Source organism: Natator depressus, chromosome 7 (genome assembly GCF_965152275.1).
Source record: "Natator depressus isolate rNatDep1 chromosome 7, rNatDep2.hap1, whole genome shotgun sequence".
NCBI classification, from domain to species: domain Eukaryota; kingdom Metazoa; phylum Chordata; order Testudines; family Cheloniidae; genus Natator; species Natator depressus.
In genome coordinates this window covers 30,799,742-30,826,628 of record NC_134240.1, presented here as the reverse complement: position 1 = coordinate 30,826,628, position 26,887 = coordinate 30,799,742, and the positions used below count along the sequence as shown (strand labels likewise).

The window sequence follows — 26,887 nt, the reverse complement described above, 5'->3', positions numbered from 1 at the left end:
ACTTCCGGCGTTGGGGCCCGATGTGCCCCGGAAGCGCTTGCTAGGTGCGGGCTGCAGCTCAAAGATGGCGGCGGAGGAGCCTCTGCAGAAGCCGGAGCCGCTGGGGGGGGACACGGATGGTAATGGGGGGAGGGGCGGCCGGGGAGCCCCCATAAGGTACTGAGGGGGGAGGGGCGGGCCCCCGGAGAGAGATGGACCCTCCTGGACCCGGCAATACCCGCAGCCTGAGGCAAGGCCCTGCCACCCCCCGCGGGGAGGGACAAGGGTCCCCGGAGCGCCCCGCCCGAATGCGTCCTTGCCCCTATAACAGAGGGAGGGACAGGGTGGCACGGGGACCCCTTTAGAGAGACAGGAGCCCCGGCTCTACCTCTCCCCCAGGCCCGGCTTCCCCTCCCCAGGCAAAGGTTCCTCCCCCAACCCCAGGCCCCCGACCGCAGAGATAAGGTTCGTCCCGAATCCAGGGCAGGCTTCTCTCCCCTGGAGCCCAGCCCCCTACAGGAAACTCTTTTTCTGCCCCCCAGATCCTGGCTCTGCTTCCCTCCCTTGCTAGCATCCCCCATAGGAAACTCCTTCCTTCCCCCCAGAGCACCCCTTCCCAGAACTGGCTCCCCCAGACTTCAGAGAAAAGGTCCCTTCCCCAGACTCGCTCATCTGCTCGCTTCCCCTCCTCTTCCACAGGAATCACTTCCCCCCGCAACCTTCCCCCAAGGGCCAGGACCTGCCTCCCCCCACAGGGAGCTCCTCCCCTCACCCCAAAGAAATGGTTTCTTCCCCAAATCCCACACATGCTTTTCCCCTGTTGGAGAGGATTGTCCTGCTCCAAATCACACACTTGCCTCCTCTTAGGAGCTGCACCCCACAGTTCTCACCACAGGAAACTGCTCCCCTTACCCTAAGTCTCACAACCCTCACATGCACACAGGATCTGCCTCCCCCCATCCCCTGGGGCCATGATCCCCTTCCTCTCCAGGAAAGGCCTCCCTTCATTCCAAATCTCAGACCACTCCCCCCATGCACACAGGATCTGCCTCCTTCTCCGTGTCTCCTGGAAGCTGCTCTGTGTCCCCATCCACAACCAGCAGGAATGGGAAACTCCTCTTCCCCCCCCCATACCTATTTGACCCCCCCACACATAATCCCCAGGGAAAAGGTCACCCCCTTGCTTCCAACTCCCTCCTCTTCCAAGTATACAGGGAGTCCCTTGCACCCCAAAGACAGGACTCTCCACAAAGTGTCCTGAGGCCTAGTGCCCCCTTCCCAATATGCACCAACCCATTCTGCCCAGCTCCTGCAGTGGTAGCAATCAGCCCACCGTACGCACAGCATCTCTGGGAGCAGGATCCAGCCCCATCTGTGCCCTCAGGCCTAGAGATGTGGTTGCCCATGTGATACAGGATTCCCCAGTCTTGCTGCAGTGCATGCTATAGCCTGCCCTACCCCGCTCCTCCATCAGCAGGGGCCCTGGAGACACATTCCTCCCCAACTCTGGCAATGAGAATCCCCACCCCACTCGTTACACTTTAATATACATCCTACTCTGCTCATTCACTGGCTGTATGCACCCCAACCTCTCTGAGCAGCACCTCTCTGAGAGACATGATCTGCATCCCCACCACCACCCCTATGGGGGACAGGATTCCCACCATCTGTTCCCTGAGGCCTAGAGACCTAGCCCCCACACTCTGACCTGTGTGCAGTCCACATCAACCTGCCCCACACCCCATCAGCAGGATCTGTGCCCACCTCAGCCCTGACTTCCCTGTGAGGCAGGATCCCACTCTGGCCCCTGAGGACATTCCCTCCACTTGGTCACACGTCTCTTACTGCCGTGTGGTGAGGATTAGGAAACCTGATGTAGGGGGAAGAACCTCCAAACCAAATCACCTGTTGCAAGGGAGTCCTAAAGCTCCCATCAGCATGTCCTTCCCTTAACCCAGCTCCTAATACCCTCTGATTACCCCCTCCCTCCTCAAAATCCAGCACCCCACATCCCCCCACTCCCATCAAGCATCCCAGATGGTTTCACTTAAAACCTTGCTTGGGCCATCCCTAACTGAAAACAATAAATAATATCTTAATTGTTTGTTTGAAGGTGGAGGGGGGACTGTTAGAAAAAGCGATGGCTCTGCATAATGAGGGGCATCTGGGGTGGCTTGGAGTGAAAAAAACAGACTCCCTCCCTCCCTCCCTCTCCAGTAGCTTCCCAATCTGCTTTGTTCCCTTTAAGAACAGTCCCTGCCCCTGGAGTATTACCGATAGACACAGTTTAAATTCTGTTTGTGTTGCAGAATAAAGGCTATTTTGGTTGCGATGTCCCCAGTAGAGTCAGTTCCGGTTCACATCAGCAAGAAAAGTTCTGGACTCTGATCCAGATGGTTCTGTTGATAAATAGGGCTGTGGTCTGTCTGGATCTGCTCTGGGGAAGACTCTTGTTGTGGGGTATCCCGGTTCTTCCTCAGTAGGCTGAGGAAAATGGGGACGTGTGTATCCCATGTGGTTCTTTCCCCCTTGTGTTATGTGGCCTCTGCAGAGCAAGAGAGGGGATCTGTACTGCATTAGCAGGGATGCATGCCGTTGGGCTGGGAGTCAGACTTGGGGACTCCCGTTTACCAGTGATGTATGCAATGGAACGGGCCCAGATTGCTTTCTCATCTTCCTGCAGAGCTGGCAAAGCTCGTCTCTGTCTTTGAACTAAGCCAGACAGCACTGAATGGCGGACAGGTAGCAGTGATAAACAGGAGGCTGTTTACACCCGAAAGTTAGTCGTCTTTGGGAGATTTGTTTGAGGTGAAGCTCAGTAGGACTCCTGGGTTCTAAGCCTTGCTCAAAATTATTACTCCTTGGTTTCCCCATAAAAGAGGGGTGACATCATGTCACTGGATATAGAGGAGATTGTAGAGGGAGGACGGGAGAGTGGTTTCAATGGGCCAGATCCCCACCTATAGCTCTAGGGACTTGTGCTGAGCTAGGGCCATTTACACAAGCTAAGGATGTGGCTCAATGAGTTGATGTAATTTCAGCTATCACACTGTTGTGGTTTATTATTCATAGATTTTCAGGCTAGGACAGGGGATCATTTGCTTGAGGCCCAGGGGCTCTAATCCAACTTTGCTCTCAAATCCCCCTGCAATTTCTGTGATTTTTACAGTTCCGTTGTTTAGCCTGACCAAACGAAGGCTGAGGGAGGATCTGTTTGTACTCCATGAATGCACCGGGGGGTTAACCCCTGGGAGGGAGAAGAACTACTGAAGCTAAAGGACAGTGTTGGTACAAGAGCAGATGGGGTTAACTGGCCAGGAATCGATGGGGGCTGGCAATGGGAAGAAGGTTTCCGCCTATCGGAGGAAGGTTCTGGAACAGCCTCCCCATAGGAGCAGTGGGGAGCAAACACTCCCAACTAGCTTGAAGATGGAGCTGGATAAGTTTCAGATGGGGCTGCCTGCGCTAGCAGGGCCTGGAGGCCATGATCCAAGAGGTCCCTCCAGTCCTCTGTCCAGGAATAAAGTGTAAAGCACCTGTATAGTGGGTATAACTGCATCCACACTAGCGGTTGTGCTGCTCTAGCTATACCAGTGTAGTTAGTGATTCGTAGAGTGCAAGGCCCGAAGGGACCATGAGATCCTCTAGTCTGAGCTGTATAGAATAGGCCCGGGCATTTCACCCACTTCCCCCTGTATTTAGCCCATTTGCTTATAGCTGACTCAAGCCTCTTCCAGAAAGGCCACCGGTGTTGAGATGGAGAATCCATCGCTTGGCTGGGGAGTTTGTGACAATGCTTAATCCCTGGGACGGTTAAAAATCAATTCCTTTAGTTAAAGCAACACAACTTTTGTGCATCAACAAGACCCTCAAATCTTAGCTGCTAGTTGTGCCAAACTTTTGTGGACAGAAGCGTGGCCATTTAGAAGCTGACGGTGCCGCCTTAATATCTGCAATGCATGTTGTAGCAAAAGCATCATGGATTCGCCTAATGGTATTTACAAACAATAGCTTCAGTTTCTGTCTGCTAAAGAGCTACTTATGCCTGTAATGAGTTGAGCTTAAAAAGACCAATTCTGACCTCTGCCGAGGCCACTGGCTGGAGCTGCACACAGAAGATGCATTGATTAGTTACAGCTACACTTCTTACTGAATAAGAAGAGTATCTGTGTTACAGAAGGAATCTGTAAAGCAAGCTCTGTTTGGTGTCTCAGCTTCCGGGTCAGCGTTGTCTTCCTTGTGTTGGGATTATTCCATTTGCTCTACCTTCTCCCGGGAGAATATTTGCTGTCCGAACTCGAAAATTAACCCTAGAAGGGAAATGGCTCATTTTGGCAATACGATGCACAAATTGATCTCTGACCTAGATCGGGGACTCCATTGAGCCGGGCGCTGTGCCGGCTTCCCTGACCAATACTGAGGGAGGAGGGCCCACTGGGCCAGGAGCTAGACAGGACCCCTCCCACCTCCCCTGACTGAGATCAGGGAACCATCATGCTGGCTGCTGCACAGACATCTAGCAAGAGAGAGAGTCCCCAAAATGCTCACAGCCTAAATAGCAGAGGAAGGCTCATTAGCCCATTTTGCAGAGGGGGAAGCTGGAGGCCCAGAGAGATGAAAGAACTCGCTCAAATGCTATGATGGAGCCAGAAACTGAACCCACATCTCCTGAGTCTCAGCCCAGTGACCTGACCCGAAGGACTAGTCTTCCCCCTCCAGCTGTGCGGATGGAGTTCTGTCTCGGGCAGTGTTGGCATTGCAGCGTGGGGGAAGGGTGATGGGAGCAAAGGTCAATTGAGACTGAACCTTGGGCAACTCATCTTTATGGCAGGATGGTGACCCCCTAAGGTGTGGGGGTGACATTTGAGACTGGAGCCCACGGGGGTCTGAACTGGCGGGGGTGCAGCTGGCGTGGGATAAGCATCTAATTCCATCTCTTTTTCTCTTCCAGGAGTTAACTGTTTGGCATACGATGAAGCCATCATGGCTCAGCAGGATCGCATCCAGCAGGAGGTGAGGCTTCAGAGGGTCTTTGGGTGCAAGGGGAAGTAGTCTGCCAGATCCGAGATGGGTCAGCGAGTGGATCTCAGTGGGGCCTTTGTGTCCTTGCTCTCCCTTCACAGTTTCTGGTAGTTTCACTTTCCATCTCCAGCCTCTGGGATGTTGGGGTTTTGGTACCTGGCTGCTGCCCTCCCTGTGCTAACCCCTCAAATCTCTCCCACAGGGGCTGCATGTAGCCTCAGTCATTTTCCCCCTAACCTGCAGCCGCTCAGCTGAGGGCAAACTGCTCCCACCGCTAATCTATGAGGACGCAGCCGTCCTTCACCCCAGCTCCATCCTTTGGCTCAACAGCAAACTGGGAGCATGGGTACGGATGTCAGGACTCCTGGGGCCTGGGATCCTATCTAGGGGAGGGCAGTAGGGGGTGGTTGAGACTCTTGAGGTGGACTTAGGCTTGGTGTGGCGTGGGAATAGATGGTGCTGGGGGTGTGTGTGTCAGGGCCTCCAGGGGCAGAGGGGGGAGGAAGAGGTGGGCTGGGGGGCGGTCCCCTGTGGGCTAGAGGAGGTGGTGTTGGGGCTCCTGGTCCAAGGATGCTAGGCAGCATGGGGGCACTGTGTAATGGTGTGAGGGGCTCATGAGGACTGGTTGAAAATTTTCCATCAAAACGCTCTTCCAAAAAGAATCAGGGTTCTGACAGCAGATTTTTCTGCAAAAAGCAGCAGCTGCTTCTTTGAGTGATGGTTCCTGCTGTAGTCCGGGGAGGGTTTACGCTTGCGCCGTGCGCCCAGAGGTCTTGCAAGTATTCGTGTCTGTAGGTCTGCGCATGCGCCCTCGCCTCGCCTCATGGCTTCGTCCAAGGTGACAAAGGGCAGGGCAGACCGACCGCGTCTCCAGTTCCTCCTCACCACCGCATGGTCCAAGTCAGAGCTACTAGTGTCCTCTTGTGTCTGACACACTTAAAAATAAAAAGGATTTGAATTGTACATAGTTTTATTCTTTCTTTTTTTTTTTTACTGTAGTTTAGCATTTAGTAGTAATTTTTAGGAGATAAGAGTCTTTGGGGAATCTGTTACCAGTCTCTCCCACCCAATCCAGCACCCACATCCGGGTACTGGATTATGCCAAAGACTCCAGGGTTCAAGATCTGCGTCTCCTGCCCACGTTTGTTCTTGGTCAGTGATGAGCACCAGTGCTGGTCTGATGCTTGGGAGAAGCCCACATTTCATCCAGGTGCAGTATCTGCCTGTCCTTCCCAGGCCATACCCAAGAAGGCTGGGCTCTCTGCCTCAAGAAGCACATCATGGAAGTTGCCATGAGGCCGCAGTCGGATCCAGGCCAGGGAACCCCCCCGGCCCCGTACATCATCCTGAGAAACCCAGGGGTGCGCCTCCAACTGCAGAGATTGAGTCCGGTTCTGCCAGTACCAGTACTACGGACCCCATGCCGAAGCCTAGTTGGCAAGAAAGCATGCGCATAAGCATGGCAGTCAGTCTTCCTCCAGCCCCAAGAAGGGCAATGCGCCTTCCACGAGTTCCAGCCACGGAGAAGTGGTGCATTCGAAGGCTCACAAGCATGACAAGAAATCTCACAGACTGGTGGATCCGCCAGTTACTGAGCTGTGCACACCTTCCAAATCAGCCACCTCTAAGTCAACAGAACCATCAATTTCGAAACAGTCCTCTGCTCCAGCTCCAGTTCCGGATGCGGAGCGCGTGCCATTAACACCGGGGAGATTGGAGACAGTGCCTGGGCCTCATGAACTCTTTGCTCTGGAAGAAATGAGGTCTCCACACCTTCCTTTACAGTCTGAGCCTATGGAGGTACGATCTCCAACCCAGGGCGTATCTCAGTTGAGTTGTGCTTCCACCCGTTCCCCTACAGCTTGTATGATTCCACCGGTTCCGACGTTACCGGCATTCGAACCAGGATCTGAGTTTTCCTTGTTGGAGGATTTGGGTGGAGTGCAGGGGCCGTCCATCTCCTACCACCGCTACAAGTACCCTAAGGGCCTACCAACTTAGTGGCAGTACCCTCCTCTACCCCAGCAGAGAAACCACTGATATCCCGCTCCATGGGGCCCTCAGCAGCATCTGCTGGATCCATCCTTTGGCCATACTGGGGACCCTGGCCTCAATATCCACCTTCAGAGCCTTCCCATTCAGCAAGAGAGGATTCACCCCATCCCTGCTTTGGGCATCCTTGAGCAGATGTTTGGAACTGGTTTTGGAGGATGAGCCGTTCGGTCTGGTACTGCCGGAACAGGAACGATTTCTGTCGTCTTCTCCAGACACAACAGTGACCTTGGCTCCCCCTGACCCTCAGATGATTTTCACCAGTTCCAGGACCTCCTACAAGATTCTTCATATACCACTGGAGGGAAGTATAGGACAATCAGCATCAGCTTCTGGACAGCCTTCAGGCCTCGGTATCGACATTCAGGTCTCGGTACAGACCAGGGTTGCTCTACCAATCAATGATACCATTCTTCAGCTGGCTCATACCATTTGGCATACCCCAGACACTGATGCTCCTACCCTCAAGGGTGCCAGCTAAGGGGTCTGAGCTTCTGTTCTCTCACCCCCACCCAATTCCCTCAGGATCCAAGTGGCAATTGAGCAGGCCAGGCAGCAGCACTCATGCGCCCCCCTGGCGGACAAGGCGGGCAAGTGGCTGGACCTTCTGGGTGGCAACTACAGTAAATTCGAGGACTTTATTTTCAGTTGAGAAAATATTTGTCATATTTGGCCAATAAGGCCTGGTAGTTCAAGATCTGAAATTGGAGGCTAGTTGACAAGAAGACCTTGTGACCCATAAGGTCCAGCCACTTGCCTTCCTTTTCTGCTGGGTGGACATTTTTTACCAGTGCAACAATAATGGACAAGTGCGTCCTGGATGTCATTCAACATGGCTATAAGATTGAGTTCATGACACTACCTCACCCCCGCCCTGGCCCCTCCTCAGGGACCACTCTCATTACAGCATCCTCGCTCTAGAGGTCAACTCCCTCCTGCAAAGGGGAGTGATAGAGCATGTTCCTCCGGACTATCAGTGTACCGGGTTCTATTCCACTTATTTTCTAGTACCCAAGAAGAAGGGCAGGTGGAGACCAATCCTGAACCTCCGACGTCTCAATTGCTTTATATGCAAACCAAAGTTCCGTATGGTCACCTTAGCAGCCATCATACCATCCGTAGAAAGAGGCATGTGGTTTATGGCTCTCGTTATGCAGGGCACCTATTTTTGCATAGATGGGGAGATTCTCGATATTCACAGTAGGCCCTTAACACTTCCAATACGGAGTCCTACCGTTTGGACTCACCACTGCTTCACAGGTCTTCACCAAAATTTTCTCTGTCATAGTGGCCCACCACTGGTGTCACGAGGTCCTTATATTTCCCTGTTTCGATAACTGGCTGCTAGCAGCGCGATCCAGGGATGAGGGTTGAACCTCAACCTCCATGTTACTCGGTGTCACGGAGTCCCCGGGCAATGCTGTGGAACTGCTCCCTACGAAGCCAGTCAGGACTCTGGTGAAGTCTCCTCTCTGTGAGCAGACTGTCTGCAGGGCAAAAAGCTCACATGGCTTCCACCTTCCTGGGTCTGACCTCGGAGCATTCAGCATCCTCTGCCACTCCATGCGTTTCCCACAGTGAGTCCGCCCAGGCGGGGTCCTGGGGAAGCCAGAGGGTCCTGCACCCCAGCTTCGCAGTCAGACGTGACTCTCAGCCAGCCAGTAAAACAGAAGATTTATTAGATGACAGGAACACAGTCTAAAACAGAGCCTGTAGGTACAGAGAACAGGACTCCTCAGCCAGATCCATTTTGGGGGGCAGTGAGCCAGTCTGCACTTCACTCCACGTCCCCAGCCAGCTCCCACCTGACTCACCCTCCACCCCCTCCTCCTCTGGGCTTTGTCCCTTTTCCGGGCCAGGAGGTCACCTGATTCCTTTGTTCTCCAACCTTTAGCTGTTACCTTGCAGGGGCGAAGGGCCCAGGCCATCAGTTGCCAAGAGACAGAGTGTCGGCCATTTATGTACACTGGCCCTTTGCTCTGCAACAATTACACCCCCTTATCCCACCACCTAGAGACTTAAGAAATGCATAGGAGAAACTGAGGCACACCTACAGTATTCAGAGGAAACATTAAGAACAGTCCCACTTCGTCACACTCGGACTACTTTCTTCCCTGGGGGGGTAAGCGTAAATGTCGAAAAACCAACTTTAGTTCCCAGGCAATCCCTGCATTTCATAGGGGCCTCCATCGACTCAGTCTCAGCACAAGCCTACTTACCGTAGGACAGGTTCCAGACCCTACAGGAACTCATCACCCAAGTAGTCAGTGGTCCTTCTGTTCTGTCAGGACTTGCCTATCCCTCCTTGGCCACGTGGCAGCCTGCACATACATCACTGCCTTGGCTCACCTCCGACTTAGCTGACTTCAGCTGTGGCTCCAAAAAATCTAGTCACCGACAGAATACAGCAGAAAGTCCGTGGTATTAGTGCCTCCCGAGGTGCTCTCCTTGTTCCAGTGGTGGACGTACCTGAGACAGGTCTGCGCTGGGATGCCATTCCTCTCATCTTCGTTGGACATGACGATCATCATGGACGCATCACTCTCCGGATGGGGTGCCCACGTGTAGGAGCACGTGATGCAAGGGACCCAGACCCCTCAAGAATCCAGAATACACATCAACATCATGGTGCTTCGGGTGTTACGGTGAGTGTGTCGCGCATTTCTTCCATCCATTTGCTTCCGTCGTGTTCTCATCATATCCAACAACATCACCATTATTTATTACATCAACAAGCAAGAGGTCATGAGGTCGACTACACTCTCTGCAGAAGCGGTTTGTTTATGGGATTGGTACATTGCCCACAAGATCCTATTGTCGGCAGCCTATCTTCCAGGGGCTCAGAACATGATTGCAGGCTCTCTCAGCAGAACATTTATGGCCGATCACAAATGGGAGCTTCACGACACCGTGGTTAACAATGTTCTGACTGGAAGGGCATATCGAGTGGGGTTCCACAGGGATCAGTTCTGGGTCCGGTTCTGTTCAATATCTTCATCAATGATTTAGATAACGGCATAGAGAGTACATTTATAAAGTTTGCGGACGATACCAAGCTGGGAGGGGTTGCAAGTGCTTTAGAGAATAGGATTAAAATTCAAAATGATCTGGACAAACTGGAGAAATGATCTGAAGTAAATAGAATGTAATTCAGTAAGGACAAATGCAAAGTACTCCACTTTGGAAGGAACAATCAGTTGCACACCTACAAAATGGGAAATGGCTGCCTACGAAGAAGTACTGCAGAAAGGGATCTGGGAGCTGTAGTGGTTCACAAGTTAAACAGGAGTCAGCAGTGTAACATGTTGCAAAAAAAGCAAACATCATTCTGGGATGTATTAGCAGGAGTGTTGTAAACAAGACTTGAGAAGTAATTCTTCCTCTCTACTTTGCACTGATATGGCCTCAGCTGGAGTATTGTGTCCAGTTCTGGGCACCGCATTTCAGGAAGTATGTGGACAAATTGGAGAGAGTCCAGAGAAGAGCGACAAAAATTATTAAAGGTCTAGAAAACATGACCTATGAGGGAAGATTGAAAAAATTGGGTTGGTTTAGTCTGGAGAAGAGAAGACTGAGAGGGGACATAAATATTTTCAAGTACGTAAAAGGTTGTTACGAGGAGGGAGAAAAATTGTTCTCCTTAATCTTTGAGGTTTGGACAAGAAGCAATGGGCTTTAATTGCAGCAAGGGCAGATAAGGCTGGACATTAGGAAAAACTTCCTAACTGTAAGGATGGTTAAGCAGTGGAATAAATTGCCTAGGGAAGTTGTGGAATCTCCGTCATTGGAGATTTTTAAGAGCAGGTTAGACAAACACCTGTCAGGGATGATCTAGATCAGTGCTACTCAAAGTGGTGGTCCGCGGACTGGTGCCAGTCCGCGAGCCATTGGCTGCCAGTCTGTGTGCACATTGGAAAAAAAAATTGCCGGTCCTCCACATCAGATAGCGTGAGAAGCACTGGTCTAGATAATACTTAGTCCTGCCTTGAGTGCAGGGGATTGGACTAGATGACCTCTCGAGGTCCCTTCCAGTCCTACGATTCTATGATTTTCAGCCAATGTGGGATTCTGACCATGGATCTCTTTGTCTTCCATGCCAACAGCAAGTGCACCACGTACTGCTCCAGGGGATGGGGAGAGGCTTGGCGCCCATTCCCAGAGTGATGCCCTTGTCCTCTGCTGGTCAGACCAGATAACTTGCGCGTTTCCCCTTCTAACACTCCTGCCATGAGTCCTCCACGTTATCAGGCGGGAGACGGCAATGGTTATTCAGATGGCCCCGTTCTGGCCACGCCAGCTCTGGTTTCCACAGCTCCTCCACATGTCAGCTCATCCTCCGTTTCTCCTCCCAGCTTTCCCAGAACTGCATTCCCAGAACGGCGGCAGGATCAGGCATCCTGTTCTGAAGATGTTTCACCTCAGAGCTTAGTTTTTGGGTAGGCATCTTTGCTAGAATGGGAATGTTTGTCGGCAGTACAAGACATCCCTTTGAGCAGAAGGAAGGAGTCGACAGGGCTTTCCTATCAGGCCAAGTGGAAGCGCTTTGCCTACTCAATTCCATTAAGATCCACATAGCAGTTGTCAGTGGCTTCCACCCTACTGTGGAAGGGCAGTCCATATGTACACATCCATTGACTGCCAGGTTTTGGAAGGGCCTCCTCAGAATCTTCCCACCCATTCAACTTATCGCTCCCCAATGGGACCTCAACTTTGTTCGCTCAACATTAATGAAGTCACCCTTCAAACCACGGGCTTCCTGCTCCCTGTCCCTCCTTTCCATGAAGGTCATCTTCCTGGTAGCTATTCCTTCTGCGAGAAGGATAGGTGCACTGGGGCTATGATGGCAGACCCCCTTTCACCATGTTCCATAAGGACAAAGTTTCCCTGCGTCTGCACCCCAAGTTTCTGCCAAAGGTTGTATCCTACTTTCATCTCAACCAACCCATACACTTACCTGCTTTCTTTCCGAAGCCATATGCCTCAGCGGAGGAACAGTGCCTGTGCTCACTCTATGTCCGCGAGGCCCCGGCCTTCTACCTGCTGAGGACGAGACCATTCAGGAAGCCCCCAGACTGTTGCAATAGCTGAAAGACTTAAGGGGCAGGCGATCTCCACACAGTGGATTTCAGGGTACATTACTTTCTGTTATCGGGACTGCCTCCCACTCTTCGGGGTGAGAGCCCATTCTGCAAGAGCTCCATCATCGACTGTGGCTGCCCTTCATGATGTACTGCTTTCAGACATATTCAGGGTGGCCATGTGGCATTGGGGACGACATACCTTTGCTGCACATTACGCAGTACAAGATTCTGTGACGGATGCCTTGTTCTTCATGGCTGTCCTCTGTTCAGCCATTCCCCCCCTCCCTTGCACCCTCTTCTGAATTAGGTACTGCTTGTTAATTACCCTCCGTGGAATACAATAGGGACCATCACTCGAAGAAGAAGGGGAGGTTACTTACCTGTAACTGAGGGTTCTTCGAGAGGTGTGGTCCTGTAGTAGGGTGTAGCAGGGCCCCCTGCTCCTGTCTGCTGCATTCACAAACCACTCAGAGACCCCGGAGCTCAGCAATCACGGTGCAGTTTATTTATAGCATGTGCTCCCACCGCCTTCCCACCACATACAGCTTGGGTTTCCAGGCTTACGGACTTTTCCGCTTCTGCACCCAGGAGGGAAGGGCTACCACTGTCCTTCCACTCTCTGGCTCCCCGCTTGCTTCCTTCCTCTGGGCCTGTATTTAGCCCCAGGCTAATTAGGCTGGCAACTGTTTCCCATTCGCCAATCAGGTGCAGGTTTCTCTAGCCAGTTCCAATTTACCTCCCTTAATTGGAGCTGGTGTGACAGAGGGCTGGCTCAGGAGTTCCTGCCCAGCACCTTGTCACAGGTCCCTATCTGTATTCCACTTCCCATCCTGCTTCCCCCTCTGCTGCGGACCTGTTTGATTTGCGGTGCAGAAGGAACTGGAGAGGCGGTTGGTCCGCCCCACCCTTTATCGTCTCGGGTGAAACCATGAGGTGCGAGGCAAAGGGGCACACGCGGACCAACAGACACAACTACTTCCAAAATCTCTGGCTCCGGACGCATGGCGCATGCGTAACCCTCAGTGGAATACAGATAGGGACCACACATCTCCGAGAACCTCCAGCGACAGGTAAGTAACTCCCTCTTCCCTGGGAAAAATGTGTGTGTGGGGGGGTTTCTGTCAAAAAATCCCAACCTGAATGTCCAAAACCCGAAATGTTTTGATTCTGAAATGCTGCTGCAGTGCCTCATGGGAGTTGGAGTTCAGGTGCCTTGTGCTGCCATTCTCCTCTATGGCTGGGCTTTCCAGCTGGACTACGTTCCCCATGATGCACCATGGCTGTCGCAGTCTCTTGCTTAGATGGGGGACTGTGGGCCCTTGTGGGAGGTCTATGTCAACCAGGAAGTCTGGGTGATAGTTAGGGCCCTACCAAATTCACATCCATGAAAAATGCGTCACAGACTGTGAAATCTGGTCTTTTGTGTGCTTTTATATACTATACAGATTTCAGTGGGGAGACCAGTGTTTCTCAAATTGGAGGTCCTGACCCCAAAGGGAGTGGCGGGGGGGGTCACAAGGTTATTTTGGGGGGCAGCGTAGTATTGCCAACCTTACTTCTGCACTGCCTTCAGAGTTGAGTGGCCGGAGAGCAGCATCTGTTGGCCAGGCACCCAGCTCTGCAGGCCGCAGTGCAGAAGGAAGGGTGGCAATACCATACCAGGCCATCCTTGCTTCTGCGCTGCTGCTGGCGACAGTTCTGCCTTCAGAGCTGGGCTCCTGCCCAGCAGCTGCCGCTCTCTTGTTGCCCAGCTCCGAAGGCAGCGCTGCCGGAAGCAGCAGTGCAGAAGTAAGGGTAGCAATACTGCAACCCCCTGCCCCCATAATAACCTTGCAACCCCCCACCACATACACACACACACACGCACAACTCCTTTTTGGGTGTGAACCCTTACGTTTACAGCACTGTAAAATTTCAGATTTAAATAGCTGAAATCATGAAATTAATGGACTGTGAATTTGGTAGGGCCCTAGTTATAGTGGAGAATTAGGTGCATGAGCCACCTGGACTACAGTTCCCAAGAGGCATGGCAGTGGCTTGGCAAGAGGGTGAAGGCAGAGCATTGGTAGATATAGTTCAGTGGGGTCCCCTGGCCTATGGAGGGGGATGGGGGGATGAGGTAGCCAGACTACAGCTCCCAGGAGGCACTGCAGCCAGCTCCTGGTCTCCTGCTGCAGGCCCTGGGTGTCTGTTAGCTTGAGGTGCCTCCATAGCGAGGTTTGGGAGCCATGGCCACTGCTTCCCCCCTGCTAGTGTCACAGCGCCTCCCGTTGTCCTTCCAGATCGCCGTCCAGAACCCCCTGGTGTCGGACAGACTGGAGCTGTCAGTTCTGTACAAGGAGTATGCGGAGGATGATCACATCTATCAACAAAAGATCAAGGTAGGGACCTCCCTAGGACCTTCCCCCCCAATCCAAGCCTCTCGATTCCAGGCCCTTTCCTCCTTAGTCTCCCTGTTTGATCTCCCTAGGTCCCATGCTCCTCCTGGCTCCCCCATCTCCTAATTGCAGGCCCCAGCCTGCCTCACCCTGACACCTAAATCCCAGACCTCTCTCCCTCCATAGTCCCCCAGCCTCCCCTCGAGCTCTCCGTCCCAGCCCCTCAATCTTGGCCTCCTCCCCCCCCCCCCCCCCGCTGCTCCTCAGCTTGTCTTCTCTAGGTTCACCACCACCACCCCTTGAAAATCCTGGCCTTCCCTGGCCACGCAGTCCCCCAGTCGCCCCTCCTTAGCATTGTCCCTCAGACTCCCCTCTCTAAGTTGTCTGCTCCCCATCCCCTGAATTCTGAGCCTTCCCCGCCAGGCTTTGGCAGGAGCAGGAGGTGTAATAATGCTTAGTATTTATGTGGCACTGTCGGCCACTAACCTCCCAGTCCCTTTCCCTAGGAGAGACTAATTTTGCCTCCTCCTCCCCCCCCCCCCCCCCCCCCCCCCAGGACCTGCTCAAAAAATACTCATACATCCGGAAGACGCGGCCCGACGGCAACTGCTTCTACCGGGCGTTTGGCTTCTCGCACCTGGAGGCCCTACTGGAGGACAGCAAGGAGCTGCAACGGTAGGGTGGGGCCCTGTTGGAGACCGGAGTCCACCCTCCCCCACAACAAGGGGGTCGGTGTGGTGGGAGGGCAGTGGGAGACCGTGCGGCCTAGCAAGGGGAGAGTGCTGGGCTAAGACTAGGGAGACCTGGGGTTTATTCCCAGCTCTGCTGCTGGTTTCCAGGGTGACCTTGGGCAAGTCCCTTCCCTCTCTGGGCCTCAGTGTCCCCATCTGTAAAATGGGGATGATGATACGACAGTGAAAAGCGCCATATAAGAGCTAGAGGGGATTATTAGCCTGGCACTCGTGGATCGCTGCTTCTATCCCGGAGGGCAGGCTGGGTGATTGGAAAGGCCCCAGCGTGTGACTCCTGCCAAGTCAGAGCTCGGCTGCATGGCATCTTCCTCAAATCGAGGACACTCCTTAGACCGTAAGGCTCCTCCACCCCTTTTGGGTTTGAAACAAATTCTGATTATTCAGATCTTATTTACGGCACTGGATCAGCACTCCTGGGTTCAATTCCCAGTTCTTCTTTGAGTGATGGTCCCTATGTGGATTTCAGACGTGCGTGTGCATGTGCTGGAGCCGGAACTGTTCAGAGTAGGGTCCGTTGACCTGCACGTGTGTAGTGTGTTGACTGCGTGGCGCATCCGAGGCTTTAAGGGGCTGTGCGGGTCGACGCCGCTCCAGTTCTCTCTTACTGCCATGGCTAGAGTCGGAACCCCTGTTCCCCAGTGTTCATAGCTCGCTAAGAGAACTGCTCTCTGTTAATTGTATATAGTTTTTCTGTAGTTCTTAGTACTTAGTTGTCCGTTTATTAGTTAGCTGTTAGTTACTTAGGTTTCCACTGGACTTTCTCACCTCTGGGGGCTTCTCACTGGCCCGGGAGTATGCCCGGCAAGCTGGTTTTAAATACTGTGCTTTCTGCCCGCACTCCTCCTCCATGAGAGACGAGAACCAACACTGTCTCTGCTGTCTTGGTGAGACTCATATCGCCACCCGCTGCTCCATCTGTCGCTCGTTCCCACCTCGTACCTGGGAAACCGGGAAACCAGAAAACTTCGCTTCCGCAAATTCTTTATGGAGGAGGCTGTGTGCCCCCATGTGCAATCAGATCCGGCAGCCAGGACATCCTGGGGCCCTTCCTACCTGGCACTGGTGGCACTGTCCCATTTGGCTAAAGCCCACTGTGCGCACTAGAAGCACGCTCATGGGCATAAAGGCAGCTCCCCGACGGGGACCGTCTCCAAGCGTAGTGTTGCCTCCCTGAGCTGTGCCAGGTCGGGTGAGAAGTCACACACCAATCTGGACGCTCCTGCTCTGAGGAAGTCTCGCACGGAGCATAAGTCCAAGCACCGTGCCCCAGCAGCGCCTCCTCCAGCCCCGGTGACTGATCTGCCACCGTCATCTCTGGCTCCTTCTACCCCACCAGGACCGTCCCGGACTTGCGTGCCCAGACCCGCGCACATTGGGCTGTCTGTCCCCTCTTACACTGACGGCTGAACTCAGGCTGCTGTATGCTGGCTCACTCCACGCCCCGGTCCTTCAGGCACTTTCTGTCTGCCGTGGATGAGCTACTCCTGCGCCAGCCTGCTGTTCCACTCTGCCTTTCTCCACCGGACCCTTCGCACGAACTCTCGGATCGCCCGGCCTTCACCCCCCTATACTGCTGCCACTGCTGGCTCTGACAGCCCCACCCTTACTGGACCCGTCTGTGGACTCTGAGTGGTCCTCAGAACCGAACACTGCCTTCTCGCCTGCCCGGTCTTACAGCCCAGAACACTGGCACCAGCTGTACCATCAGCTGTCTGCTCTGCCAGCTGATCCGTGGTTCTGCTACCCATGGGCACTGCCAATGCCTGGTGACCCCATGCGTCACCGTACTGGACCGCATGGAACTCCTACCGCGACCCAGGCGTGCTGCCCTGTCTGCATCACTGCCCTTCTCCAGTGCTCACCGCTCCTCCCTCTGTGTACAAGGAGCCTCTGATCGTTTCCACTCCAGCAGCGCCATCGCCCCCTCCAGTCAATATGGGCACCTCTTTGTTCCCTGACAATGCTCTGATCATGTGCAGTACCAGGACTTGCTTCAGTGCATGTCTGCACCCCTCAAGCTGCCTGTCGAAGATGTCCAGGATCCACAAAACCAATTCTTGGACATCCTGCAACCCCCTGGACCCTCCCGCACTGCCCTCCCTATTCACATAGCCCACATGCAGCCAGCCCAAGCCACCTGGCGCACCCTGGCCTCTTGTGCTCCTACCCCGAAATGGGCAGAGCGCCGCTACTTTGTGCTTGTGAAGGACATGGACTTTGTCTTCACCCACCCCCACCCCAATTCGCTGGTGGTACAAGCTGTGACCGAGCACGCCCACCAACAGCATTTCCGTTCCATGCCACCTGACCAGGCCGCCAAAAAGTTGGACCTGCTGGGCTGCAAGGTCTACTCTTCTGCTGGCCTCGAATTCCGTATTGCCAGTTACCAGACCAGTCTGGCCAAGCACGATTCCTTTTGTACTCTTAAGCTGGTGGACTTTCAGGCCTTCCTACCCCCAGAAAAACAGCAGGATTTCCAACACCTTGTGGACGAGGACAGGCTGGTGGCTAAAGTAGCTCTCCAGGCCGTGGCTGATGCCGCTGATGCCACATCCTGCTCCCTGGCATCCGGGGTCGTTCCCCGCCGGGACTCCTGGCTCTAGTCCAGTGGCTTCCCGAAGGAGGTTCAGGCCACTCTGGAGGACTCTCCATTTGAGAAACAATAAATTGTTCAGTGACAAGATGGAGGAGTCTTTGCTTTCTCTCAAAGACTCTCACACCACTCTCTGGTCGCTGGGCCTTTATACCCCATCCTGAGCTCACTGCCAACAACTTCTGACCCGTCCCCATTCCACATACCAGCCTTACCCGCAGCGCCTGCCTGACTCGTCCCATCATCACCCTGTTCACAATGACCATGCTCTGCTGCTGCAGCTACTTCTTCCACATCTGCCTTTCCGCAACGTCCTCCCAAGCAACCCTTCTGACTCCTTCCTCGAGACCTGCAAACCTTCCTCTACCCCCCCTCCCCCTCCCCCTGCCAGGTCGCCTCATCTCCTTTGCTCACAACTGGGGCCAGATTATCACCGACTGCTGGGTGCTGGGCATCGTCCACCAGGGCTACCTTATGGAATTCCTTTCCTTCTTGCCCTGCTGTCCACCCCAGCAGCACCTAGGCACTTTCTTGCATTGCCACCTTCTCAGAGAGGGAGCAGATGCCCTCCTGCGGAAGGGCACCATAGAACTTGTCCTGCATCCCTATCGGGCCTGGGGCTTCTACTCTCCCTATTTTCTCGTGCCAAAGAAAGGGAGTAGCCGTCACCCTATTCTGGACTTCCGGCTCTTGAACAAATTTATCTGCAGATTCCATTTCTGGATGGTCACCCTTCCCCTCGTTCTCTCTTCCCTTCCCCGTGGAGCCTGGTTTGCAGCTCTCAATATGAAGGATGCCTACTTCCATACTGATATCCACCCCGCTTATTGCAAGTTCTTCCAAATCACGGTGGGCCATTCCCACTATCAGTTCTGGGTCCTCCCCTTCAGTATTGCTACCGCCCCCCACATGTTCACGAAGGTCTTCACGCAGGCTACCGGGGGCGATGCCCTCCTCCTGTCCTGGATCACTCACCTCTGCTATGTGTTCCTGCCCATTCCCCTACTCCCCCAAGTCCTGCGCGAGGTGTGGCACGTCCACGCAACTCTTCTCCTCATTGCCTCCACCTGGCTTCACCAGTACTGGGACACGGATATCCTACATCTCTCCGCTCGTCCTCTGATCCGTCTCCCGGATCTCCTTACGCCAGCGAATAGCCAACTGCGACATCCCAACCCAGGCCCTCTCCATCTCCTGGCCTGCTATCTGGATGGGCTCGCGCATACACAATGCATGCTCATTCCCTTGTCCTTGACATCCTTATCCATAGCCAATGCCCGTCCACTCGAGCATGTTACCGAACCAAATGGCACCGTTTTACTGGCTGGGCGCAACACCACCTGCACACCATCTCCATTCCCGTCATCCTGGATTACCTCCTTTCTCTCTGTCAGTCAGGCCTCGCCCACTCCTCCGTCCGCATCCACCTGGCCACGCTTAGTGCCGTCCTTCCGTCTTTGGATGGGTTTTCCATCTTCACCCACCAGACTACTTCCTACTTCCTTTGCAGCCTTCTCAACGCCTTCCTCGCTGTCCAGAAGCCTACTCCTTCCTGGGACCTTCACCTCTTGCTTTTCACCCTCACCAAGCCGCCCTTTGAACCACTCACCACCTGCTCCCACACCTATCTTTCCATGAAGGTGATCTTTTTGGTAGCTGTTACCTCCGCATAGCGCATTAGCGAACTGGTGGCCATGATGTCTTTCACTGTCTTCCACGAGGACAAGGTCTCCCTGTGCCTTCATTCCAAATTTCTCCCCAAGGTGGCCTCACCATTCCATGTCAACTGGTGTGTGCACCTCCTGACCTTCTACCCCAAACCACACGCCTTCCCTTGAGAACATGCGCTCCACGCTCTCGATGTTTGGGGGATATTGGCCTTTTATCTTCACCAATATCTCCATTGCTGGGAAGCTTCTTGCTAGAATTTTACTGAATCGTCTGCTCCTTCTTGCAGAGGAAGTACTTCCAGAGTCCCAGTGTGGCTTCAGACCACCATGGGGTATCACTCACAAGATTTTCACAGCCACGCAAATCCAGGAAAAATGTCAAGAATACCACCAGGAGTTGTATATGGCCTTTATCAATCTGACCAAAGCCTTTGACTCTGTCAACTGTGAGGCTCTGGAAAATCATATCAAAGTTTGGCACAGAGACAAGAAAGTTTGGCTGCCCAAGCAAATTTATCACCATTGTAAGACTCCTCCGCGACCAGATGACTGCCTCCATCCTGTGCAGTGGCTCTGTCTTTGAGCCCTTTGTCATCCGAACCGGCGTAAAACAAGGCTGTGTACCAGCACCCTCCCTTTTCTCCATTTTCTTAGCAGCTATGAAAATACTAACCCAAGACCATCTACAACAGGGCATTGGCATCCAGTATCAGACTGACTGCAACTCTTCAACCTTTCTTGTCTCTGTGCCAGAACTAAACTAATATCGGGAACAATAACCGAACTCCAGTATGCCGATGATTGTGCTGTAGTTGCACACTCAAAGGAGGATCTGCAAACAGCCCTTAATTGCTTCTCTGACGCTTACAAAAGCCTGGGGCTAACTCTGAACATCGGCAAAACAAAAGTTCTCCACCAGCCAGTCCCCGGTCAATCATCAACAAGGAAGATCTTCATTGTCAAAGAAGAACTGGAAAATGTAGAATGCTTTACCTGTCTTGGCAGCCATCTCTCAGAGAGGGCAGACATAGATGTTGACATTCAGCACAGAATTCACTGTGCCAGCCTTGCCTTTGGCAGACTATCTCGCCGGGTGTTCAACAATCACAACATTAGAACACATACTAGACTTATACTCGTTTGTAAAGCAGTGGTAATCCCAGCTCTCCTCTACGAGACTTGGGTGACCTACAGAAAACACCTGGAATGCCAGCACTTTCTTCAGAAGATGAGGATCATCGCACTAATGTCAGTGTCTTCACAGAGGCCAACATCTTCAGTGTTGAGGCCCTGATTATCCAGCACCAGCTGAGGTGGGGCAGGCACTGTGTGCCGATGCCTCATGTACGCTTACTAAAACAACTGCTGGGGTACGTCCAACTCACCAAAGGAGACAGGAAACAGGGAGGCCAAAAGAAACACTTTAAAGCAGTGGTTCTCAGACTTTTGTACTGGTGACCCCTTTCACATAGCAAGCCGCTGAGTGCGACCCCCTTTATAAATTAAAAACACTTTAAAATATATTTAACACCATTATAAATGCTAGAGGCAAAGCGGAGTTTGGGGTGGAGGCTAACCGCTCGCAATTCCCCAGGTAATAACCTTGCGACCCCCTCAGGGGCCCTGACCCCGATTTTGAGAACCCCTGCTTTAAAGACACCCTCAAGATAAACATCAAGAGATGTGACATTGACACCACACACTGGGGGAGAGCAGCCCAGGATAGGGATAACTGGTGAAGACTTGTCAGAGAGGGAACATCCACTTTTGAGGAAAATCGCCTTGCCCTGGTCGCAGAAAAATGCCAGAAAAGAAAGAAAGGAAAGACAACTGTCATGCAGCAATTGTGGCCCAACCGTCTTCCAACACCACCTGCAATGTCTGCCAGCGAACCTGTGGCTCAAGGATCGGACTCGTCAGTCACCAAAGGACCCATGGAAAATAAAACCTGTGAAAGAGATCTTCCTCGACCGCAAGGGATCACCAATGACATTGAGCAGATGTTTTGAGAGAACTCTCCAGAATGATTCCAAGAGCTCTTTCTTGAGTGGTAACATATAATTTAGACCCCTCATTTTATATGTAGAGTTGGAATTATGTTTTTCAATTTGCATTACTTTGCATTTATCAACATTGAATTTCATCTGCCATTTTGTTGCCCAGTCACCCAGTAACTCTTCGCAGTCTGCTTTGGACTTAGCTATCTTGAGTAATTTTGTATCATCTGCAGATTTTGCCACCTCACTGTTTACCCCTTTTTCCAGATCATTTATGAATATGTTGAATAGGACTGGTCCCAGTACAGACCCCGGGGGACACCACTGTTTAACTCTCTCCATTCTGAAAACTGACCATTTATTCCTACCCTTTGTTTCCTATCTTTTAACCTGTTACTGGTTATCCCTTCCGTCTTATCCCATGATAGCTTACTTTGTTTAGGAGCCTTTGGTGAGGGACCTTGTCAAAAGCTTTCCTCAAATCCAAGTACCCTATATTCACTGGATCCCCCTTGTCCACAGGCTTGTTGACCCCCCTCAAAGAATTCTAGTAGATTGGTGAGTCATGATCTCCCTTTACAAAAACCATGTTGACTCTTCCCCAACAAATCATGTTCATCTGTGTGTCTGACAATTCTGTTCTGTACTATAGTTTCAACCAGTTTGCCTGAAGTCAGGCTTACTGGCCTGTAATTGCCGAGATCACCACTGGAGCCTTCTTAAAAAATTGGCCTCACATTATCCTCCAGTCGTCTGCTATACAAGCTGATAGGTTACATACAACAGATAGTTCTACAGTTTCACATTTGAGTTCCTTCAGAACTCTTGGGTGAATGCCATCTGGTCCTGGTGACATATTACTGTTTAGTTTCTCTTTGTTCGTTCCAAAACCTCCTCTAATGAGACCTCCATCTGGGACAGTTCCTCAGTTTTGTCATCTAAAAAGAATGGCTCAGATTTGGGAATTTCCCTCACATCCTCAGCCCTGAAGACCAATGCCAAGAATTCATTTACTTTCTCCGCCGTGGCCTTGTTGTCCTTGAATACTCCTTTAGCATCTCGATCGTCCAGTGGCCCCATTGGTTGGCTTCCTGCTTCTGATGTACTTGCTTTTTTTTTTTTTTGGCTAGTACTTGTTGAGTCTTTGGCTAGCTGTTCTTCAAATTCTTTTTTGGCCTTCCTAATGATATTTTTAGACTCCATTTGCCAGAGTATATGCTCCTTTCTATTCTCCTCAGTAGGATTTAACTTCCACTTTTTAAAGGATGCCTTTTTGCCTCTCACTGCTTCTTTTATGTTGTTGTTTAGCTATGGTGGCACTTCTTTGGTTCTCGTACTATGTTTTTTAATTTGGGGTATACATGTAAGTTGAGCCTCTATTATGGTGTCTTTAAAAAGTTTCCATGCAGGTTGCAGGGATTTCACTTTTGGCCCTGTCCCCTTTAATTTCTGTTTAACTAACCTCCTCATTTTTGTGGGTTCCCTTTTCTGAAATTAAATGATACGTTTCACCTCCTCAATCTCTCCTGTTCTCTCCCTGGGCTAACATGCTTTGCTCTAAGTCTGGTGCTTGGATTTAGCATGTGGGTGCCAGGTGGGGTGGGTGGCCTGTGACACAGAGGGGTTCTGACTAGATGATAGGGTGGTCCCTTCTGGCCATAAACTCTGACCTCCTCCTTCCCCCCTGCCCATACTGACCCCATCTCATCTCATCTCATCTCATGCAGGTTCAAGGAGATCTCTGCCAAAAGCAAGGAGGACCTGGTGTCCCAGGGCTTCACAGAGTTCACGATTGAGGATTTCCATAACACGGTGAGTGACATTCCCCCCATGGGTTGGGAGCAGATGCCATCGGATGCGGTGGTCGGAGCAGATATAGACCTGTGAGACCTCAGTTTGATTCTTGGATTTCCTGCAGGCTGCCCAGGCAGCTTCATGTAAACCACTTCCCTCCCTCCAATTAGGCCCTCGGTTTCCCCAAGCTGAGGACACCAGCTCAACCGCGCATGCGTGCCACTGTAACAGACCAGAGTCCGGCCCGTTTATTCTAACTCTCAGAGAGCCATGGGTTGGGCGGTGGAGCAAGGGGTCTGCCTCTAACATGCTCCCTCATGTGCCCCTCCAGTTCATGGACCTGATAGAGCAAGTGGAAAAGCAGATCACGGTCTCCGAACTCCTGTCCTCCTTCAACGATCAGAGCACCTCTGACTATCTGGTAGTGTACCTGAGACTGCTGACCTCCGGCTACCTACAGCGTGAGAGCAAGTTCTTCGAGCACTTCATCGAGGGAGGCCGCAGCATCAAGGAATTCTGCCAGCAGGTAGGGGCAGCAGGGTCTAACCATAGAGTTTGCTCTCCCCGCCATCTCTAAATCCTGTGCTTACACCACACTGGGCACGAGGAATTTGGGGGTGGAAGATCCATGGCATGATTTTGTACTGGGGTGCCCCTGTCCCTCCCAAACCATCTTGGAGTGGGAACTACAGCCCAACTTCTCCCTGTGTCGAGGAGATCTCTGGGTAGCAAGGCCGAGACCCAGTCAACTTGTGATCTGAGGAGGATTGGTTGGGGGTGCCGAAACCCAGCTGACTCATGATCTCAGTAGCATCCACAGTTGGTTCCTGGGGCAGGGGACAGGATGGGAAGGGACGGTACAGGACAGGACTAGCCTACCCTGCCCTTGGGAGAGGGGTTGAGATCCAATAAATGTGTGATCTGAGTAGGATTCACAGCTCGTTCCCTGGAGGGACCAGAACGGGGTCCCTTGTCCATTGAGAGAGGTCACTGAGATCAGCTGACTTGTGATCTCAGTTAGATCTCTAGGTAATTCCCCTGGGGGGATCTTCTGTGGGGCGGAATGGGGTGAGGGGCCCTGGCCAACTGGCATATCGATAGGTAGGAGGAGGCGGGGAGAGCTCTGTGACCCAACAAAATTGTGATCTGCGTAGGAACCAGAGGTAGGTTGCTGGAGGAGGGGAGGCCTGTCAAGCCCCACCCGAGGCGGGATGTCGGTAGCATCCGTAGGCAAGTCCCCAGGTCGGGCGGGGCAGGCTCCCTAACCCTCCGTGTCCCACTTGATTCCTTCCAGGAGGTGGAACCCATGTGCAAAGAGAGCGACCACATCCACATCATCGCCCTGGCTCAGGCCCTGAATGTGTCTATCCTGGTGGAGTACATGGACCGGGGCGAGGGTGGAGGCACTAACCCCCACGTCTTTCCAGAGGGCTCGGAGCCCAAGGTGTATCTACTGTACAGACCGGGACACTACGACATCCTGTATAAATAGGTGCCGGCCAGCTGCCTCTGCTCCCTCCCCACAGGTGTCCCGTGGCCCCCCCGTCTCCCTACCGGCAGTCTCTGTGGTTGTAAATGGTAATCTCGCACGCTGCTCTCTCTCTTTGTTTTCCGTTGTTACACTTGCCCGTCTGTGTTTTATTAAAGGGGATGCTGGTGAATGGAGCCCCGCTTGTCTGCTGGATTTGTTCAGGTTGCAAGGGGGCAGTTAACTATTGTCCCCTGGCCTGTCTATCCCCACCCGCCTTGGATTAGAGCAGACCATTGGGCCTGTCCAGGCACCAGTGTCCCCCTTCCCCCCGACCTTGCCTGTGGTCCCGTGTAGTCTGCTATGGGACCTTGGGTTGCAATTGCCCCCAGCTCCTCATATACCTGAGTGGAAAGGTGCAGCCCTGAACATAGCTGTGGCTGCTGTTCACCCTTGTCCTCTGAACACAGCCTGGATTGTTTTGCCTCTCATCTGATAGCTTGTGGTAGCGAACCCCCGAGGTTGAGAAGTCAGTTGGTGTTGCATCTGAAAAGGCTGCCTGAAAGAACTGTCTTGAGGTTGCAAAGCAGAATGCTCAGAAGTTAGGAGACGCCTGCCTGTGCTATCGTTGTCTTCATCTGCCTGGGTCGGTAAGTGCCCGGGATGGAGAGCGATTCAGTATTTGTTTCTTTTTGTCCTCCTCCAGCCCCCTCTGCTGTTTGCTGCCCTGCCCCAGAGGCAGAATTCTGAAGAAGTTCTCTGTGGGCTTCGACAGGGTGTCCTCCAGGGCGGGAAGCACCCTGTGTGGTGGTGGTGTGCCCATTGGAGAGATGGGTCAGCCCCTGCCTCTGGAAAGTCGGGTGGAGGCACCTTGCTCAGTAGGGCAGAGCCTCATCTGACTGCGTGAGCCAGAGGAGATTCCTTTTGTGGAGAAACTGCTATGGAGGTGGTCATGTCAGTACACTGCCTCCATTTGAATTACCCCAGTGGAAGGCTGATTAGAATCAGTGTTTCAAGGTGGACTTCATTTATTAAAGAAGACAGCCTTAGCTTGGGTCAATTTACAACTCAGCAGAGGTGGTAACAGTCAGGGGCTAGGCTATCCCGAGAGTTACTGCATGGCCTGCTATTTATTGTCTTAATTCAGTGGTATGTTAGAAAACAGCAAAGGCTCCTTTGCTCAGGGAAATGCACCAAGGCCTTAAGGCAGGCCCAGCTAAGAAGTGAAGCTTGACCTCAAGGTGTTGGGGTAAGGCTCCTACCAAGTTATTTCCATGTGTTGTCCTTTCAATAAGGATTGCTTTGATTTGTCAGTCCCGGGGCTGAACACCTTGCTGCGGCCCCACTCGGTTCCAGCAAGACTTGCTTACCCACGGAGGCATGACACAAGTGCAGTTGAGCTCTGCCTCCTGCCAATAGTTAGAGGCTCTACCCCTTTTCCAATACTGCCCCCTGGGGAGGAAGCCCCTCTAACCAACAGTCACCCTTTTGTCAATCATGGAGAACCTTGTGGTTGTTAAGTTGAGGTGCCACTTTAGCAATCCATGACAGTTTATGCTGAACATACATAATATATCACACTATGCTTTAGATAGGTCCTGCTCCCACTAGCCATTGGCACCATGCAGGCAGTGGCACTGCTCCTGGCACCTCAGGGATCCGTCTGAGCAGCAGGGAAATGCTCTGGAACCTTCATGCTGACACCAAAACTGGGCCTTTGGCTTTGAGCTGCTCTGAAGCAAAGTTCATCTCACCTGGGGTGGGGAAGAGGAGGAGGAGAAAGACAGGTAAAAATGACTCCCAGCTGCATTCTTTGCATTGTGACAGTCACCTCAGGGGTGGGAATTTCCAGTGCTCGGCCATATGGTCACCTCCATGTCCTCTCTGTCTGCCAATACCTTTAGGAGGCCCCATCCCAGCAGTTCTGTGGTTTTAGGGAATGAGATAGGCCTCGATGGTCAAAGCCAATTAATTGCAGGAGGGGGAGGAACACCCTGAAGGATGCATCTCCCAGACAAAGAAGCAATGGTAGGGAGAACGAGGGTACAGCTGCTAGGCTGAATAGGTGCTGCCCATGGGAGAGAAACTGAGGGGCCCCTGG

General features: G+C 52.6%; 1 protein-coding gene across 1 annotated transcript; it reads left to right on the top strand.

The window, feature by feature from the left end:
- Nucleotides 1–24,980, top strand: OTUB1 (OTU deubiquitinase, ubiquitin aldehyde binding 1). Its single transcript, XM_074957894.1, has 7 exons — nucleotides 1–119; nucleotides 4,931–4,992; nucleotides 14,417–14,515; nucleotides 15,069–15,187; nucleotides 23,252–23,336; nucleotides 23,650–23,844; nucleotides 24,613–24,980. Exons 1-7 carry the CDS (start codon nucleotides 65–67, stop codon nucleotides 24,808–24,810), a joined length of 813 nt encoding a protein of 270 aa, XP_074813995.1. The 5' UTR covers nucleotides 1–64; the 3' UTR covers nucleotides 24,811–24,980.
- The last annotated feature ends 1,907 nt before the right edge of the window (nucleotides 24,981–26,887 follow it).

Bases quoted from the DNA above. Each gene is read 5' to 3' on its own strand.
- OTUB1 (XM_074957894.1), top strand. From the start codon at position 65: ATGGCGGCGGAGGAGCCTCTGCAGAAGCCGGAGCCGCTGGGGGGGGAC. The intron at 120-4,930 runs GTAATGGGGGGA...TTTCTCTTCCAG, and splicing joins GCTGGGGGGGGACACGGATG to GAGTTAACTGTTTGGCATAC. The intron at 14,516-15,068 runs GTAGGGACCTCC...CCCCCCCCCCAG, and splicing joins TCTATCAACAAAAGATCAAG to GACCTGCTCAAAAAATACTC.